Genomic DNA, 21,444 nt, shown 5'->3' with positions numbered 1-21,444 from the left:
TGTAGCTATGAGATAGATATGAAATTGATAAATAATTAAATGTCAATTAGGGACAGATAGAGATGAGAGAGAGAGGTATATATATATATATATATATATATATATATATATATATATATATATATATATATATATATATATATGATAATAGAAAGCTGTGACATTTGGAGTGACTGTGGGGTTACCCGCCTCCTTGTCTGTCACGCAGTAAGTTTCCCTCTATTCTTTCTTTCCCTCAGCAGTGATCCCCCTCCGGCTTGCTGGCCGTGTAGTTTCCGCTAGCTGCCAGCAGAGGGAGCTCTTCCGTTCAGGCTGGCAGAATGGTTCGTGCTCTGCTTCTCGTCGCTCCCCCTCCTCCTCCCATGTCTCTCACTTGCTCTGTCTCTCTCCCAGTGTGATGCTGCTGAGCCGCTGCCTCCTCCAGCCACAGCCAAGCAGCCGGAGCCCAGCGCGGAGCTCACCGGGGCGGACACTGGCAGCGGCTACTGCCCCCTCTGCCTGATCCCTGGCCCCTCTGCCCCCCCTGCAGGACACTGCGCGGCACTCACTGCTATTATGGATCTATTCGACTTTTTCCGAGACTGGGAGCTGGATCAGCAGTGGTGGGTATCCTCCTCCTCCTCCTCCTCCTCCTCATTCTTCTCTGCTGGGCTGCTTTACCTTTTGTTAAGGTGTGTGTGCCCCCTGTGTGCCAGGGGTGCCCTCCCCAGGGGGTGAGCCCAGGAGTTCTTGGAGTTCCCATTGGGAGATGCTGTCAGAGATTTCTATGGCTTTTATTCCTTCTGTTCATGTTGTGTGCTGATGTGCTCTGCCTGGAGAAGCTGCAGCTTTCTCTACACTAGATGGGCTAAGTTTCCAGATGCCACCACGTCAGATGCTTTCATATAGCCAACCTGACTATCAGCATTGGCAGCACAGGAGCTGGGGGCACTCTCTTACAACTGCTCTGTATACAGTGCCTGTCACTTCTCATAGTACTATATACATGGGGGTTGTAGTTATTGGGTGACATGTGGCATGTCATCCTCATAGACCCTGACCACTATGTTATATACTCTCTCACATCAGTCATACAAAGGTTTGATAGCTGGTGTGTATTACAATATGGAAACATGGATAACTAGATTGATAGATACTTTGTATAATATTAGGACTGTAGAAAGAATGCACTATATATATATATATATATATATATATATATATATATATATATATACATTGCTCTGTGGGATTTTGGGAATTTTGGCAGAAAAGTTCCGGTGAACTCTCCACATTTCCCCTTTGAAGGCTTCCTCTTCTTCTTTCCATGACAGGTTGTTGAAATGTTTGAGATGCCGGTGCTGTGTGATGTCAGGTAAATGGATGACATTGCTGCACATAGAGCCGGGATTCCGCATGTTACCTTGTTCTGCTTTTAATTAGAGAGAATCATTTATTAGGGAAGTGCAAATGTCAGAGGTGGCCGCTGGTGGGATGGATGGGTGCTGCTTCTGCCCAGAGTGGAGAGGTACAAATGGATTGGAAGCTTTTAATAAGGTTTGTAATGTATCACGCCGTCTTTATCCAAATGTAGCAGAGCTAAGTGTGTTTATGAGCTCTTTGTGGCCGCGCTCAGCTAATGCTGTAGGATAACCTGTAGTCCTGCTTAAAAAACAAACATCACAATGCCAACCTGTACCTGTACATCACTTATACCGAATAACAAACTCAGCTCTGCTCCATTTGTATTATTCTACATTTATTGAAATAAAACAGTCATTAGGGTGTGACAGATATCCGTTGCCCGTAGTCACATTGTGATAATGCCAATACATAGGCAACCAATGCCCACGCAATGCCAGGCTGCAGCTAGCAGTCTAGATTTTGATACTTTTAGAATTCATTTTCTTAGAGTTCCTTACCTGTACGCCGTTTCGAGCTTTATTGTCTTCTTCTGGAATTAATTATATTATGTGATGGTTATTTGATTTAAGTCAATTAAATACATAAAATTATATGAAATCGGGTTATTAAAGGGATTGTATAGTTTTGACCTTGCTGTGTTTTGTAACCTGTTGGCCAATACTGGTCTAATGAGGAAGTGAGGGTGGGACTTACAATTGCCACTCTACTTTGGAAGACCACCAAAACAATGGACGCCCATTGGTAAGAGGGTATATATATATATATATATATATATATATATAATATTCTCTCCATTATGCCCCCCAACTGCCTTTTTTTGACTCCTAAACTATTTCCCAAACTCCTTGTTACAGACCCTATGTAAGTTAGGGTCCTGCACATGACATATACTAACAAAAGAGATAAAACGACCAGAGCTTGACCCTCTCCCAAAGGGCCCTATGGCAGCAGCTTGGTTTGATGTGTAAGCCATTGACACCATTGATTTAAATGGCTGCTGTACTGGGGAAACACATAGCAGTTACCCTCTGATAATATCCAATCTTAGGGCCAGTCAGAATGAGGAGACTAAAATCTTTTCTCCAAAGACCCTTCACCCCAAAAAGAGCTTTTTATCAAACTAGACAATCCCTTTAAATCTAATATGTGACCTACAAAGGGCACCCATGATTTCTTTACCACATACTGGTATTATTTTAGGACTGGCACATTACCACTCTACATTTTTCTGCTAACTCCCAGGATTAGATGTTTTATGGTCCACGTCTACTGTCATTGTTTTATTGTGTTGACTTAGTGACTGCAGCAGGAAATATGCTACTGAAATCGCTGCTGGTGAAGATAACAAATAGCCATTGAGACTGGTGAAATCACTGGATCTCCATTGCAGTAATGCTTGTCTAATGCCTGTGAGTGGTGTTTACTTGCGAGGATATGGAGCTTGTCTCTGCTGAATGAGTTGGATTCATTTAACCCTTTGACGGATGGATTTTTGGGTCGTACTATAGCTGGGATTGCCGGTGTGGAAGGTGCCTCGGATTATTGCTGATTTTCTTTACAGGATGTGTTGTTTTCAGAACCCTTGTGTGACCTTCACTTACTGCATTGTAAAGTTTTAAGGCCTCTTTAACTGCTTACTAAAAACAAACCGTAAACTTATTTCTTGCGCTATGTAATGGTCACGTTGAGATGTAATATGAGGATGGAGTCATTAGGGGTCTTTATTAAACGCATTTGGGGTTGTGATATCCATTTCATGTACAACGGTGTTTATTACTTCGGGGCTACATAAATAGTTGTAATAAAAACAAGAAGGATAATAATAATATTTACAGTAAAACAAACAATATTTAGATGGATCTACAATTATTTCTGGTACCTAATACAAACCATATGCAGACATGTACAGGACATGTAAGGTTATAGTGACCAGGTATTGAATGTGTTCACACCTCTAGGCCTCATGTATGCAGAATAGGGCTATGTTCACACAACGTAAGAGACCGGCCGTTCTGTGATCCGTCCGGGTCACGGAGCGGCTGGTCTCTGAAAAAATCATCCTAGCCGGTACTGCAGTACCGGCCGGATGATCTTTGGCGCTGCAGAGTTCTGATGCGCGCGCATCCGTGCGCGCCCCTATTAGAACTCCCCACAGCACACTATTAAGGGTACGGCCAGAGCCGCTCGCTCCACAGCGTGCCCTGACATGGTCAGTTGTTTGCAGCGCCGCTAGGGATCCCGTCCGGAGCGTATACACATGGCATAAGCTCCGGCCGGGATCCCTAGCGGCGCTGCAAACAACTGACCCTGTCAGGACGGGATCTCATAGACAGCAAGGTAACGTATATTTTCATAATAATCATGACCGTTGTTGCAATGTGCGTCTCATGTTCGCCGAACAAATACAAACAGATAACGAACGTACATTTCGGTCTATGCACATGCGTACAGATTATCAGGTGCAAAGCGTAAATTGCACAGTTGCGTACATCACGAGATAAACGTTCAATTATCTTCGAAAATGATCGCTATAACCATTCCGATCGGCCAACACGAGCAATTAGCGCCATGTTCGTATGAACATACGGACATTTACTAACATGTTCGCTCATCACTACTCCCTATAGGGCTCCCATGTGCACTATATTACAGAGATATTCTACCTCTATGGAGTGTGACATCATGTATTTTTTTTTCCATTAGGGTTCATGCAAAATTTGACAGAATAGGCTATGTTCCCACAACGTTTTTATTTTTTGTCCATTTGAGGCCAAATGACAGCCGCCATTTGTACAATAACGGGCGTTATTATAAAATATCAGTCATTATTTGGCCTCAAACGACCAAAAAAAAGGACATTGTGGGAACATATAAAAAATTATTAAACAGTTATAAAAAAAAGAAAATGATATTTAAGCCCAATGAATATCCATGCCCTCATGATCCGCACTTCTGACTCATATATCTCCAATGCTGAGAACCTCCCGGAACATTCACAGGCTTGATGAGAGGCTCATTGAATACTACAGGTTTAGTGCTGCATTAAGGAGCATTTACACAATGTGATTATTGTTGTAATGTGACGATAACAGGCTGTCGTAACCATAATCAGCTCATGTACACCAGACAAAGTGTCATTGGTTGTGGAATTATGTGTTCACACATAACATGATGCCACAATTTGTGTAAGCAGAATGCTGGATTGATGATGATGATGATGATGATGATGATGATGATGATCACTGGAGGGAAACTAGTGCCCGTGCATCTTGTACTTCATGTGTAGCCTTATCTTTGATGTCATAATATACACTGGCATTCTATGGCTGTCTGTAGCATTAATGATATACCATGTACGTTTTGTGTGTATCTTTTTTGGTTATATTCTTTGTGTGTCTTTATAATGTCATAATGCAGACCCAATAGTGTGTATACATTGTTACCTATTTTTTTTTGTCATAGTATACATCTTGGATCTTTACCTGTGATGTTACAATCCACATCTTATATTCTGAATAATAATAATAATAATAATAATAATAATAATAATAATAATAATAATAATAATTATTATTATTATTATTATTATTATTATTATTATTATTTATATGGTGCCAAATTATCTTTATCTCTGATGTTATAACACCTTCCAGATTTTGTATGTATTTCTACCTGTATTCTTTGTGTACTGTATCTTTAGAATATCGTAATGCACACCCTATAGGCAGTATGCATTGTTTACTTACTGTTTTGTCATAATTCACACCTTGGGTTCTTAGTGTATCTTTATTTATATCACAACCACAACTTATATTCTGTGTGCATCTTCAATAACAATATAAACAATAAATTTAGCACCAACATAGCCTGCAGCACTGTACAGAGGTCATCATGCTTTACTTATGATGGCATAACACATTCCTTATTTTATATGCATTTTACCTGTATTTTTTTGCCTCTTTACCTGTGATATCACAATCCACATCTTGTTTTCTTTCTTTCTTTTTATCTATGAAGTCATCATCCACACCTTGTAGTCTGTGTGTATATTTAGCCCATATATTTTATACCATAATATACTCCATATTTTCTGTATGCATCTTTACTTGTGATGTCATGATTCACACCTTATATTCATTTATTGAGCATATAATAAATAGGCAGTCAATAACACTCTTAAGATCTCCCCCAAATCTCTGTTACTGTATAACTACTAACCCTGCGACAAATAGACAAATCATCAGCAAACATATTAGATGTTTAAACTGAAAAATTGGGAAAAGTTGATTCAGCTTATACAATTCAGCAATACAATAACAAAGATGTTGGCATGTAGTGCTGGAAAACCCCTTTAAGGGTACAAACTCACTAGGCGGATCCGCAGCGAGACCCGCTGTGGATCCCTGCCCAGTACACTCATGACCAGACAAACTCGCAGCAGGATGTCCATCCCACTGGGAGTCTGTCCGCAGCCCGCCCTGTTAAGGTTCCCGGCAGGTCCCACTTGGCCAATCAGTGCGCTGCCCTGCTGCAGCGCACTGATTGGCTGAGCGGGACGTGAAGACAGCGGGAGCACCGAAGCAAGCCGGAGCAGGACCAAGTAAAGTATACCCCTCCCCCCCGGCCGGGGGGGCTGCGGACATACTCCCAATGGGATGCGAGTTTGTCTGGCCATGAGTGTACTGGGCAAGGATCTGCAGTGGGTCTCGCTGTGAATTTGCAGAAAGGAACTCACTGCGGATCCGCCCAGTGAGTTTGTACCCTAAAGGAGAAGTCTGGCGAAATTCACAAAAGTGAGGAACGCAGGGGGTGCGGGAAAATAAGAAAGTTAACTTACCTATCCTTCTGCCTCTGTAACACCGCTCCCTGGTCCTGTTGCTGGCTGCCGGATGTAATTTTTGGCTTGAATCCGGATACTTCACGTACCCGACTTTTTCAGCTTCAATGTCCCAGACAGGCTGAGCGATTGTCCAGCCCCAGTCACTCATTGGCTTAGCAGGCAATCATTCAGCCGAGTATGGGATGTTGCAGCTGGAAGAACTGAAGGACATTGGCGGCTATCAATGGAACCAAAGAGCAGTGCTACAGGGCACGGGGATGGGTAAGTTATAGAAGCAGTTAAAGAAGCCATTTATTGGAATCGTGAGACATGTACATATGATGTTTGTGATTGTAGTGATGTGAATATGCATATTGGTGGCAGTTTATGTAAGCAGGTCTTTATATATGTCTAGATATCTAGAGCCATCCTGATTGCAACAAGCTGGTTCCTTAGCAACCAGCAGGGGCGAAACTAAAAATGGCTGGGCCCCACAGCAAACTTTTGATTGGGCCCACTTCCTTCCAGACTGACCACTAAGCTGTCAAGTGTAGTCATAACTGCAAGCGCTCGTCAGAAGTGCTTGCAGTTAAAGGGACATTTGCAGAGCCCCGGAGGCTCGCTTGGCCACCTGGTGCTCCAAATGATAACAACTGAGGGTGCTAAGCGTATTGCAGGCGGCTTAGGGGGCTCAGCGTATTGCACACAGCTCAGGGGGCTCAGCGTCTTGCAAGAGCAGGCAATGGGGCCCCCTAATATGGTGGGTCCTATAGCAACCGCTATGGATGCTACAGTGGTAGTTACGCCCCTGGCACCCAGTGTTCCTTCTAATGCCCCTCAGGATATAGGGTGGTAGGGTGGTAAGAAGCTTAAAAGCTCTAAGATGTAAAAGAAGTCGAGCTGTACATAAAAAAGGATAGTGCTTGGAGAGATCTTTACTCAACAACTGGACCCCATTGACACAGTCTTATGACCAATAGATTTTGCCTTTCATTTTTTAAGCTTTTATTGTGAAATAGATGTTAAAAGATAGATTAAAGAGAGATACATAGATAGATAGCCAGGTGGCTAGCTAGATGACAGATAAATGATTCATAGATAATGGATAGATATATGATAGATAAAGTAAAGAAAGATAAATAAATTCATAGATAGACAGATAGAAAATGAATAGATAGGAGATAGAAAGATAGATAGATAGATAGATAGATAGACTGTAGATAGATAGATAGATAGGAGATAAATAGATAGATAGATAGATAGATAGATAGATAGATAGATAGATAGATAGATAGGAGATAGATAGATAGATAGATAATCAAAGAATTCCGCAGCACAACCGTGTGGTGAAAAAATCCAAAATTGTGTTTATTCCATTTCAGTAGAAAATTCCATGCAACGTTTCTGTCTCTTCTCGAGACCTTTCTCAAGCATAAACATAGTGAGTAACACATCCATTTTATACACACGTGAAGTCAGCTGTAGTTGATTGTCAATCAATGTGACGTCATAGTAAAAGTGAAATCATTCACAATATAGGGTCCAAAAAAGGACAAAGTGTACATCGGTATACAATTCCTTGTGCATTTATATATACATAACACAAAATCATAGTGAAAAAAGTGCTGTGTTTAAAATATACATAATATGTAGTTTGCTGGGCGGAGTCAGCCACCACTCTCCACTGCTATTGGTTCTTCATTCACATGCCTTCATTACAGGACGTCATCTCCCTGGTGTAAAACAACCTCTCAATGCAGGTGTGTGCAGACTCTCACTCTGCCCATCCCTGTGGGTGGATACATGGGAGGACCTGTGGGGGCTCGCTTCTGTAGCTCCAATCTCAGTAGACAAATATTTTATTACACGATCATGCTAAAACTCAGTAGAACATCTGTGATCTTCAAGGAGCAGGGGCCAAAATAAGTACAACTTGCAAATCCAAACGGACTATCACTATACGGAACTCCATCCATCAAACTTCAGGTTATCCGGCCAGACGCTCTAGCTCCGTGTTCACACACAGCGCTAAAGCGAAAGTGTACTTGGGTATCTCAACCGCCCTGCAAACAGAGTGGGAGATTCCCATACCTGCCCAAACCCAATAATAAGTTGTGAAAAGTCCTATATCAGTGTACTAACCCCATAGTTGAAATTAACCCCATCCTGCAATGACCGGTTAGCAGTGGGTTGTGGTGGACTCCTCACGCTCAGTCTTGATCATTCTAGAAAAATTAAGAGAGAAAGAATATGATTACTCAAAGTTATCAAGGTACATGACCATCATGTTGGGGTACGCTCAGGACAAATCACCCCTCAAAAAAAATATTTTTATTTATACATATACGTATTGATTTTGAACTCCACATTAAGACCCTTTGGTTGTAAGGTATCCAACCGAAAAAGTACACTTTCGCTTTAGCGCTGTGTGTGAACACGGAGCTAGAGCGTCTGGCCGGATAACCTGAAGTTTGATGGATGGAGTTCCGTATAGTGATAGTCCGTTTGGATTTGCAAGTTGTACTTATTTTGGCCCCTGCTCCTTGAAGATCACAGATGTTCTACTGAGTTTTAGCATGATCGTGTAATAAAATATTTGTCTACTGAGATTGGAGCTACAGAAGCGAGCCCCCACAGGTCCTCCCATGTATCCACCCACAGGGATGGGCAGAGTGAGAGTCTGCACACACCTGCATTGAGAGGTTGTTTTACACCAGGGAGATGACGTCCTGTAATGAAGGCATGTGAATGAAGAACCAATAGCAGTGGAGAGTGGTGGCTGACTCCGCCCAGCAAACTACATATTATGTATATTTTAAACACAGCACTTTTTTCACTATGATTTTGTGTTATGTATATATAAATGCACAAGGAATTGTATACCGATGTACACTTTGTCCTTTTTTGGACCCTATATTGTGAATGATTTCACTTTTACTATGACGTCACATTGATTGACAATCAACTACAGCTGACTTCACGTGTGTATAAAATGGATGTGTTACTCACTATGTTTATGCTTGAGAAAGGTCTCGAGAAGAGACAGAAACGTTGCATGGAATTTTCTACTGAAATGGAATAAACACAATTTTGGATTTTTTCACCACACGGTTGTGCTGCGGAATTCTTTGATTATTTACGGGGAGACGTGGATTCGGTCTCCAGCTGCTGGCACCCTTGCACCGGTCTGAATAGAGTGCACTTCATACTGGACGTTTGTTTATTAGATAGATAGATAGATAGATAGACTGTAAATAGATAGATAGATAGATAGATAGATAGATAGATAGATAGATAGATAGATAGATAATTAGATAATAGACACATGGATAGCTGACGCAACGTTTCGGTGATGACATCTCACCATTTTCAAGCGTGACTAGTGAAACATTCAGCAGATATATATAACACATTAAGCAACGTGATTGGTGTACAATAATTGGTAGGTAAATTCACACATGTGTATAAAGACATTGTATTGGAAGGGACCCACAGCCTGCCCTGGTGTGGACGTGTAAGTCCGTATTGGTGTTATAGGTCACACGGGTCAAGTCAGATACGCCCATTAGGTCACATGGGTCAAATCAGAGACGCCCATTGTGATGCGTGCATAATAATTAAGTCTGTGACTAAGTCCGTGCATCACTCTGTGCAGCTTAAAAGCAATCGAGGCTTGAAGAGGTAGCGATCCATCACCGCTACAAATATCATATTCAAATTCAGTAGAGTAGTAATTTAACAAGAAAACTTGTTACTTTTGGAACCGGGCTCATCATCTTCAACTTGGCATCCTATTAGCTTATGGAAGCTTCGGAGACAACCATCCAGCGTGTCCTGTGTTGTCATGACGACTGGAGCCAGGGTGCAACCAGGAGCTTCACAGCGGCAGCAATACGAGACAACACAACACATAGCCCAGGGTCAATGTGGTCCAATTAAGGATCACTGGAGACCCACGTCACCAGGAGTGTAAGTGCCTACCCTGTTACGGGGAGATCCTCTTAATCCCAGAGACCAGGCCAGTATCGAAGGACCCCTCCGGGTCCATTTCTTGAGGAAACGCAACATTACCGCATCAAGTGAATTGCTCCAATTCGAGGCTTATTTAGCTCCACAGGAACGCGAAGAGGACGGAAAGGAAAGATTATGACGTCAAGAACCAGAAGATAATGGTGAGTCCTGTCCTCCAGTAAATCATAAGTTGGATCTAAAAAAACAATTCAAGGTAAGTATAGAGTAATTGTATTATAATTACTCTATACTTACCTTGAATTGTTTTTGACTACTCTACTGAATTTGAATATGATATTTGTAGCGGTGATGGATCGCTACCTCTTCAAGCCTCGATTGCTTTTAACCTGCACAGAGTGATGCACGGACTTAGTCACGGACTTAATTATTATGCACGCATCACAATGGGCGTCTCTGATTTGACCCATGTGACCTAATGGGCGTATCTGACTTGACCCGTGTGACCTATAACACCAATACGGACTTACACGCCCACACCAGGGCAGGCTGTGGGTCCCTTCCAATAAAATGTCTTTATACACATGTGTGAATTTACCTACCAATTATTGTACACCAATCACGTTGCTTAATGTGTTATATATATCTGCTGAATGTTTCACTAGTCACGCTTGAAAATGGTGAGATGACATCACCGAAACGTTGCGTCTTTTGGATTGCTGCACTTATGAATTGAATAAAACACAGTTTATTTGTACGACAACCTTGTGTGCTGCGGACTTTCTACGTATAGATAGATAGATAGATAGATAGATAGATATGAATAGACAACAGATGAGATAAATAGACAATTAGATGGATACTAGATAGCTAGATAGAGGATAGATGTATATTAAATAGGTTTGATTGATAGATGGATATGGGATGAATAGACAATAGATGAGATAAATCGACAGATGGATGTGAGATAGATAGATAGATAGATAGATAGATAGATAGATAGATAGATAGAGAAAAGGGGAGAAGCCGCACCTCCGGTTTCGGATGGCGGGTGCTGACGGAGTAAGTCCCTGGGCTCGGGATCCCCACAGATATCGAAGAAAATTCTGCAGCACACTAGCTCGTATTGAAAAAGGGGGTAGTATTTATTGCAAGTAGCAAAAACACAGAAGAGATGCAACGTTTCCGTCTACTCCAAGACCATTATCAAGCATAGTGAGGAAGTGCACATGGTTCCTTAAATACCAGTGTCAATTAGTGACGTCATAATATCATTAGCATATGTACACAAAAAAGCAAAACATAAGGTACATTGTCAAAAGCATAGTAATCACGATCAGTAGTGTATACATATATTTACAGAAATCGTATAGTACAGTGACAAGTGTAAAGTGCAATAAGTGCTGTGCCGATGCTTGATCATAAAACAAGCAAATATACATATATTCATGGTAGAGGTCGCAGGATACACTCACCGCAATCATAAAGCAATGATGTAAAAGGAGATCAGATGGAGCTGTATAGTGGTGTTAGCATAAAGCCAAAGAGAAATGGTGCCGAACGGCGTGTACTGCAGCTTACTGCGCATGCGCAGGATGCTCGGCTCTGGTTGGATCAGCGTTGTTTACCGTTCCCAGGCAACCGGCTGACGTAGTGAATGCAAGGAAAGGGATCCTCGGAGCCGCCGATGTCAGGTCCGCGGTGGTGTACGGGTCAGAGCCGCAGTCCAGATCGGATTGACCTAGCTACAGTTCACACCGTTGCTCACACTTCCACAGTGAGCAACGGTGTGAACTGTAGCTAGGTCAATCCGATCTGGACTGCGGCTCTGACCCGTACACCACCGCGGACCTGACATCGGCGGCTCCGAGGATCCCTTTCCTTGCATTCACTACGTCAGCCGGTTGCCTGGGAACGGTAAACAACGCTGATCCAACCAGAGCCGAGCATCCTGCGCATGCGCAGTAAGCTGCAGTACACGCCGTTCGGCACCATTTCTCTTTGGCTTTATGCTAACACCACTATACAGCTCCATCTGATCTCCTTTTACATCATTGCTTTATGATTGCGGTGAGTGTATCCTGCGACCTCTACCATGAATATATGTATATTTGCTTGTTTTATGATCAAGCATCGGCACAGCACTTATTGCACTTTACACTTGTCACTGTACTATACGATTTCTGTAAATATATGTATACACTACTGATCGTGATTACTATGCTTTTGACAATGTACCTTATGTTTTGCTTTTTTTGTACATATGCTAATGATATTATGACGTCACTAATTGACACTGGTATTTAAGGAACCATGTGCACTTCCTCACTATGCTTGATAATGGTCTTGGAGTAGACGGAAACGTTGCATCTCTTCTGTGTTTTTGCTACTTGCAATAAATACTACCCCCTTTTTCACTACGAGCTGGTGTGCTGCGGAATTTTCTTCGATATAGATAGATAGATAGATAGATAGATAGATAGGAGATGGATAGATAAATAGAGTGTTCAGGTTGTGTGATGTCTATGCAGTGTATGTGTATACAGTAAGGATTTAAGTACTTGTACTTTACTTGCTTCTGTTTTAATGCTAGAGACTTCTTTTATGTCAGACATTCACAATAATATGACCTTAACCTGAGAGATAAAACCTTAACCACACTTTATGACTTCTGCAGAAGCTCCTTAGATTAGAACAAAATGAGACGTCACGGCCGCCTCACTGGTTGTTAAATGAGGGGAAAGATTGTATCAATTGGCTGTACTTGTATATAATGCCGTACAAGTGGCCTAATTACAGCTAAGCTGGCAAACTGGCGGTTATGCAGGAAGAGACACCAACCCTCCGAACGTTATATAAATAGTAAGTTCAAAGGTCTCGGTGTGGCTGTCAGAGAGCAGAACAAGCCATCTGCAGGCCAGGTTTCTCTGCTGTACGTGTGGAAAAACATAGTACATGCCGCAGCAACATATTTCCTCAGCCTAGAGGGGGTGATCCTGCGCTCCAGACAAAGGTGGACTGTTTCAATCCCAGCCAGTGCCACATACCATGTGTTTCTATAGAACAGACTACAGTCACTTTTTTCTAAAGCAAATCCCTGAAATGACTGGGTAACCGAAATTATTTTTATCACTAGAGGGGCTGTGTTCTTCTGAATGAGTAAGATTGGTTATTCAGCAAAAGGATGGATAAATACAAAGCAGACATTACTGTAAATAATAGTCAGGACAGAGCTGACAATCTAAGCTGTATATAGAAAAATGGACCTGGTGACAACATAGAGGCACTAGGGGGGAGATTTATCAAACATAGTGTAAAGTGAAACTGGCTCAGTTGCCCCTAGCAACCAATCAGATTCCACCGTTCATTCAGTGAGGAATGAAAAGTGGAATCTGGTTGCTAGGGGCAACTGAGCCAGTTTCACTATACACCATGTTTGATAAATCTCCCCCTGTGTGTCTCATACTTCACTATTACCATTTCTGGACAAGTTGCTATGATTAGTATTATTAGATGGGAGATGATATCTTTGTTATATTCTTTTGTGAATTAAATAGAAAAGAACGACTAAGAGGGAGATTTGTCAAACTGGTGTAAAGTAGAAATGGCTTAGTTGCCCCTAGAAACCAGATTCCACTTTTCATTCTTGCCAGATTCTTTGGAAAATGAAAGGTAGGATCTGATTGGTTGTTAGGGGCAACTGAGCCAGCTCTACTTAACAGTTTTATAACTCCCCCATAGTGTACGGACATTGGAGCTGAAGGTTGCTGATTTTTAGGGACCTAACTTATGGAACCCTTAGGGGAAATAGCTGGGTGTTTTTGCCATGGAAACTACACTTATTTCCATTTGAACAGCATAGAAAGGGAACAGCTTTTAACTTCTTTTCAGTGTAGTTCAGAGCCTAAGCTCCCATTGAAGCCAATGGAAATTTTAAGGTGAACCCACCTATGCAGACCTGAACACAGGAACAAATTGTGCCTGTGTACACAGGCCCTCAGGTCTCTATTACATGGAACGCCTATTGTCAAATAGGCTCATATTATGGTGCGTTTATACGTAACGATTATCGGGAGAATTTGCGTGATAACTATCGAATACGAACGATAATGGTACGTGTAAACGCAGCGAACGATCAAACGACAAACGAGAAATCATTCATTTTGATCTTTCAACATGTTCTCAAATCGTCCTTGATTGTTCGCAAAAAATTCGCAGATCGTTCCTTGTGTAAACAGTTGTCGCGAAAGTCCGGCCACCCGCAGCCCGGCCCCCCGCCTGCAGCCTGGCCCCCTGCTCATCCGCAGATCGGCCCCCCGCTCATCCGCAGCCCCCTGCGCCGGCTCTATCGCCACCCCTGCCAGCTGATTGCCACCCCCGCCTCCCCGATCGCCACCCCCGCTGCTCCGATCGCCGCCACTCCGATCGCCACCCCCGCCGCCGCTCCAATAGCCCCCGCCGCTGCTCCGCTAGCCCCCGACGCCCCGGCCACGAGCATACCTTTACTGCTCGGCAAAGCGGGTGTTCGAAATTCCCGGCTCCCCTCTTCAGTGCATTGATTGGCTGAAGAGGGGAGTCGGGAATTTCAAACAGCTCCTCTTCAGCCAATCAGTGCTCCACTGATTGGCTGAAGAGGAGCTGTTTGAAATTCCCGGCTCCCCTCTTCAGCCAATCAATGCACGGCAGCACTGATTGGCTGAAGAGGAGCTGTTTGAAATTCCCGAATCCCCTCTTCAGCCAATCAATGCACTGAAGAGGGGAGGCGGGAATTTCGAACACCCGCTATACTTGTGGCTGGGGCAGCGGGGGCTATCAGAGCGGCGGCGGGGGTGGCAATCGGAGCGGCGGGGGTGGCGATCGGAGCGGCGGGGGTGGCGATCGAGACGGCGCAGGGGGCTGCGGATGAGCGGGGGTTGGGCTGCGGGCAGGCGATCTTAAAATGATCGCAAAATGATTTTTCCGTACGATATACCGTACCGTCTAAACGCTGATCGTTATTTAAAAAAAAAATGTTACTCCGACATCGTTAATTGTGCGATCGGGCCAATTATCGTCCCGTGTAAACGTAGCATTACCCTGTGTAATAATCTCAGTGATCATCTAACCAATAAGCAAATCTTTGTCAGCTGATTGCATCCCTTGGCAGGTTAAGACATTTTTGTTCTTGATCGCACATTGCTCTGCATAACACATTGATAGGTGGTACATATCTAGGCATTATACAGGTTATACAGAACAGAGTCTGTTCTGGCAGATCTGGTACTGCCATACTGTATATTTTATGGACCACATTTCATTTGAATTACTATATGCTTAGTGACTTCTTGAAGAGCAATTTCTCTTAAATTAAACTTTTAATATGTTGCTACCCTTGACTTAACCTAGTCTTACCTTTTCACTCTCCCCCAGTGGCCTCTTACGTCATCTTCGGGTCCCTGGCTAAACAGTCCCGTCCCCACATGCAAGATGGAATCATCTCTGCACTGATAGCCTGCTTATCCAATCACTGACTGAGACGGTACAGCACCACAGCCAGTGATTGGCTGAGCGGGCTGTCACTGCCGGCACGAGTTTGTCTCGATAGTGGAGGCGAAATCAAACATTGCGGGAAAGCAAAAAGAATAATAGAATAAGCTGTTATGTTCTCCTCAAAAACAGCAACATATTAAAGGGAAACTATCACCCCCCTGACGGGGCAGAGCCCGGCCGACCCCCTGGTAGAGACCCTTATACTTACCCCATGCACGAAGTCCCGCTCCTGGACCCGCTCCCGTTGCTGAGATATTGCCGTCGGAAGCCCAGTGTGAGCTCATCAGAGATGAGTCTGACGCTCATAGAGAATGACGGCTCCATTCATTCTCTATGAGTGTCGGACTCATCTCTGATGAGCGCACGCTGGGCTTCCGACAGCGATATCTCTGCAACGGGAGCGGGTCCAGGAGCTGGACTTTGTGCACTGGGTAATATAAGGGTCTCCACTGGGGTGTCCGCCGGGCTCTGCCCCGGCATGGGGGGGGGGGGGTGACAGGTCCTCTTTAAAAGTTTAATTTGTGCAGAATACCTCTTTAATGTACAGTATAGTCTATAAGAACATGACAAAAGCACTGAGGGCAGTTAAAAATACACTTTCTACTTGAATGATTTCCTGGTCACAAGCAATGGGCTTGAAATATGAACTGTACAATTTCACATAATCAAACAATTTTCTCCACCTTCACATGTAGCATTTATGTCGTACCCCAGAGCTCCCCTTTAACTAACAAAAAAATTTTAGAGACAAAAAAAGACAAAAAAAAACTTAAAAGCAGAGTCAACAAAATGGGCAGAATGGAAAATGAAGGCATACTCATGGATGAAGGTTCTCAAAAGGTCATGACAAATTACAAACAGTCTAAATATTTGAGAGATGTGGCTGATTTAGAAGAAGGGCGAATGAATGTTTGGCCCAAGAGAGATAACAAGCCATCATTATCAGGTAATTTGATATGGGAGCACCATCTGCATCAGCAGTTACCAGTGAATTAGAAGCAGGCACTGAAGATTCTGCCTTGTCAGTGACTTCTAAGGGAGCAACCGAGAAATGGAAAAAGTTTAGGTTTTAGAGGAAATTTATAAGAGGAGACTAGTAAATAGGTCTCATATAATGTATAAAATGTAATCTTATTTCTTATATTCAGATTCCAATGCCTAAAGGGCATTTTATATCTTTTATAGTGATCGCATATGATTAGGATATGGTGGGGGTCCCCTTGGCTTGACTTCCACCAGTTATAAGTTGATGGCATATCCTCACAAAGGGCTGTGATTCTATAGGTTGGGAAAACCCTTTTAAAATAATTAGCTGTATCCTTAATATTACATTTATGAAAACATATTTGCTTTTTAAAATTGGAAGTCTAAGAATTCATATTTGGAACATAATGCCTTTTGAATAAGGCAACTGCTGGCAAAGATTAAGCTTCATTATTTAACAGGAAAATCCCAACCAAATATTGATTTGTTATAATTGGTTTAAATTCCGACAGTTCTCATATGCTTAACCTATAACATTAGCCTGCGCAGTTGCTCAGATAGCCATGTGAAAAGGTTCCAAGCCCACTGAGTGATAAAAAAATGACCAAAAATGATATTGTATCCTGTAATAGTGTCTTTATTTGTCACTTATAAATGACATTACCATTGGGTCATAAGTACAGTGACTGTACATAGAGACTACTGGAAGGACCCTTACATTCACCAACATTACATTTACTTGAGCAGCAATTCTCAAATGAAGACTCTGTTTATGGTGCTGGAGACTACAGTACTCTGGTATCTCAGGTGTTCACATTGACTATGCATGGAGCTAGTGCCTACCCTACTGCTCCATGTAACATTGGAAGATCTGGACCGAGTTTCGGAGATCATGCAGGTCTTACCTTTGAACAGACTCTTATTCTATTCCTGCCAATACCCCTTTAAAATTATTTAACATACAGTAGAGACAAAACTTTTGATCTGTTACGGTCTGGGTGTTCACATCATACCTGATAGCTAGTAGAGATGATCGAACATCGGGAAATGTTAGGTTTGATCAAACTCGAACCTTCAGCATTTGATTTCCGATGCCTTCCCGTTCCGTGGGGGAGGTGGAGACTGCCCGAGTACCACCTGGAAAACAGGGACACAGCCTATTACCTAGAACGGAACGGGAAGGCATCGGGAATCAAATGCTGAAGGTTCGAGAAGGTTAAAGTTCTATCGAACCTAACATTTCCTGATGTTCAATAATCTCTAATAGCAAGAACAAGAAGAGAAAGCATGGCTAAGTGCTTCTGTCCCCACTCTCAGTGAGCAAGACTGAGATAGTCTCTTAGACTTCCATTGTGGATCAACGTGTACAGGTTGTATTATTCTAATTAGTGTGAAATGGAGATTGGCTTTAATAGTCACAGCATCGACCATTACTTAGCCTGCAGACATGGTTGGGCCTCCTAATGTCAATGCATGTTCACAGGGTCACAAGTACTGTATGTAATCTACGAGTATACTCCATGATTTACTGAAAATAAGCAATTTACATACATTTAGAGGTGAATTTGACCATTAGTTATCTTCTCATATGTCATACTGTCATGTTTTTTGCATTACTCCTATAATTTATATATTTCGACAGCTCGTCTATCTCTTTAGAAACTCTCTTAAAGGTAATCTTTCTTATGTCTATATCATGCTTAGAATTGCAGACATGGGCAGATAGCTGTTAAAGCAAGTTTTGTCTTTGAGTCAATGGCTGTTTGCAAAGTCATAAAATTATGTTTTACTGCAAAGCTCAAAAGTTATAAAGACTCTGCTAAGCTGTAGTACATACACCTCATTCATTCCCATCTCTTTCTGCTCTGCATACTTGATGTACAAAACTCAGTACTGGAAGCCAAATCATGTACTGTATATTAATCATGAAGGTAAGTGACGGGTGGGGGAGGCAGAAGGCATGCATCCTATAGTCCATCACAGGCTCATTGACACTTGAGCTTGGAAGGAAAACATGATTTTATAACTTTGCCAACAGCCATCAACTAAGAGATAGGTATAATGTGTTTTATCCTCCTATCATCTATCACCCATATTTGCAACTCTGAGCATGAGGTAGAGCTGACAGATCCTCTTTAATAGTACCAGAGTTATATTTCTTTTCTGTGTGCAATTTTTCATCTTTTATTGAGTTTGCTGAGTAAATTGTGTAGTCTATGACTTAGAGGGTATACCTTCAAAATGTGTGAGGTGATGGAGGCTTTAAAACTGTTAGTAATTTTTATCTTATGGGTATTAATGGGAGAGTACGGATCAATATTTCCTATGTTCTAAGTGAGGGGTTGCATTTCATCTCGATTTTACTTTTTTCTTTTACCTTTTATGTTGTGCATGTTATTGACAATCTCAGATTTAATATTTCAAGGTTTTACTAAGGTGACTTCATGACAAACCAAGACTGAAGAGGTAGGGCCTCCAGCACACAAAGGCTCAATTCAAAATTTGACAAAAGAATAGGGAATTTTGACAGATGTCTGTCGGGTGTTTTGCCACCTAATTAATTGACGTAAAGTGTAAGTGAGAGGGTCCTGCTATTATTAGCACCTGCTAAGCATTCCCCCCCCCATTCAGTTCAGTTAATGATAGAATTAATAAGGCATTTTTAATGGTATATTTCCATAAGCCAGGTGCACCCATTGAAAACAGGAAGACCACAATTTTTCATCATTGATAATCAAGTGGGGGATCTGTTGGCAATTCTCATCATGACACCTAATGTACATACATACTTAGTGTGTATTACATATTCTTCAGTTATTTCGTTGTACTCTACAGATATTACCACCATTAACACTCCCTGTCTTAAGTAAAGCTCACAATCTATTTTACCACATTAACACCAGCCACACACCAGGGCCATTTTCATAGAAAGCCAGTTAACCATAAGTGTGTTTTTAGAGTGTTGTAGAAAATTAGCGTACCCAGGGCAACTCCATACAAACATAGGCTATGTTCACACAACGTTTTTTCATCTCCGTTTCAAATGACGTCCATCATTTTGAGTCTAAAATAACGGACGTCATTAAAGGGAACCGACATGTCAGTTTTCTGCGGCCGCAATTCAGTGAATTGCTGCCGCACTACCAGCCTGGATTGATCTTTGCAGAGACTGGCCGTTCCGTGACCCATCAGGGTCACAGAACGGCCGGTCTGTTCTGGTGTGTGAACATAGCCATTTCATTCTTATTAAGCTCTTCCCTTATACTGCTAAAGTGTCACTCACTTAAAAAAGCTCCTTTTCTTATCAAATTAGCAGCTCACTTAGATGTCGAGTTATGTGCTACCCATACACATTTATGGAAAAAGGAAAGTCCAGGTTAGTGCTAGGAGGGGGGGTGAGCTCAGGGAAAAGAGGCAGAACGACACAGATAGATTGTATAGAGACTACACAAGAGCTATTGGTAAGTATTAGATCTCCTCCCAAAGCTTGGGTTAAAGCTGAGACTGTTTATTACTGTGTTACAAGTCCTCCATGCTGCTGCTGCTTCCTATGGTCTATATAGAGACTTTAAAGAGCAGGATCTCATCTTCTGTGTGTAAGTGCAGAGTGTGAGAGAAAACCGAGTGGGTGAAGTCTAATCTTTACCTCAAGGAAAACTCAAAATTAGAGATATGGCCTGCAAAGCCAAAATCTGGTGAAAAATGTCATATGCGAGTTATATAATGACCTGCTACAAGCGGTTCGTGCCTCATGTACAAACACCAGACAGCTTATCCTGAAGTTAGCTGTAATAACGGTTTGAAAACAAGTTCTTGAAACTTAAGACATATTACCAGACAATGTATTAGTCTTGCTCCTGTATTACTTGTTCAGCCATTCATGGGAAAGGTCATGACCTATTACCCGTAGTGGCTGCAGCAGCGAAAATTTGTGGACAGATATCGCTATTGCCAAAAAAAATCTGAAGATCACTTCAGGATAGAGAAGCCAGACCCACTGCGATCATCTGACGCCCTGTTTGGCTTTTGTATAAATAGAGGTTGTCATTATGAAATACTCCTTTAAGTGCTATATAAACATTATTTTCATAATCCCTTTAATTCCTCTCCGAGCCTCCTAACCTTAGCCCTGTGTAATTGCCTAATATTTTTCTGGAACAAGGGAAATCAGCCTGGCAATGAATGTGAAAAGGCCGTACACTGCAGGTTAGACACCTATGATGTTGTAAGATACAATACATGGTATAGTGTACATTGACCTCATAGTCCCTGATGAAGTAGGTTCTAGTAAAGTATAAAAAAATTAGTCTCCGCTAAGAGAAAATGGCGGCCACTAGACTGGGCGCTTGACAAGAGCACTTGTACTGTTTTAATTCATTGTTAAGGAGATTTAGAATCTGTCTAAACAATGTTCAAGGAAGGACAGGAATGCTTTGTCTGAGATTATTTAGGTTCTCACTAGTATAAAGGGATTCTCACCAAAGTAAGAAATCATGGATTGTTAAGACAAGAATGAAGTTAAGTATTAATCCCTTTACTGCTTGAAAGGGTCTGTAACAAATCCGAATCCATAGCCTGGGTATAAACCTGTGTTTGAGTAGCTTATATACAATTTACTGCTCTGAAAATATTGATTTTGGTGCGTTCGAAAACGGAATCCCCTGGCGCGTCTGTAAATGAATGCCACTCAGATATTGTTAATGAAGCATATGCTTATGGCAGGACAATTTAATTTTCTA

The 21,444-nt window shown here is 42.1% G+C and overlaps 1 protein-coding gene across 1 annotated transcript in view; it reads left to right on the top strand.

The window, feature by feature from the left end:
* Positions 1-401: 401 nt before the first annotated feature.
* AFF2 (ALF transcription elongation factor 2) overlaps positions 402-21,444 on the top strand; it is a 441,996-nt gene continuing 420,953 nt past the window's right edge. The window contains exon 1 of the mRNA XM_069943040.1: positions 402-602. Within this exon, the coding sequence (XP_069799141.1) occupies positions 556-602 (47 nt within the window). The 5' untranslated portion in view covers positions 402-555. The remainder of the gene's footprint in view (positions 603-21,444) is intronic.

This window comes from Dendropsophus ebraccatus, chromosome 10 (assembly GCF_027789765.1).
Source record: "Dendropsophus ebraccatus isolate aDenEbr1 chromosome 10, aDenEbr1.pat, whole genome shotgun sequence".
Classification (NCBI taxonomy): Eukaryota; Metazoa; Chordata; class Amphibia; order Anura; family Hylidae; genus Dendropsophus; species Dendropsophus ebraccatus.
The sequence above is the reverse complement of the archived record's forward strand: the minus strand, read 5'-3'. Positions and strand labels throughout refer to the sequence as shown.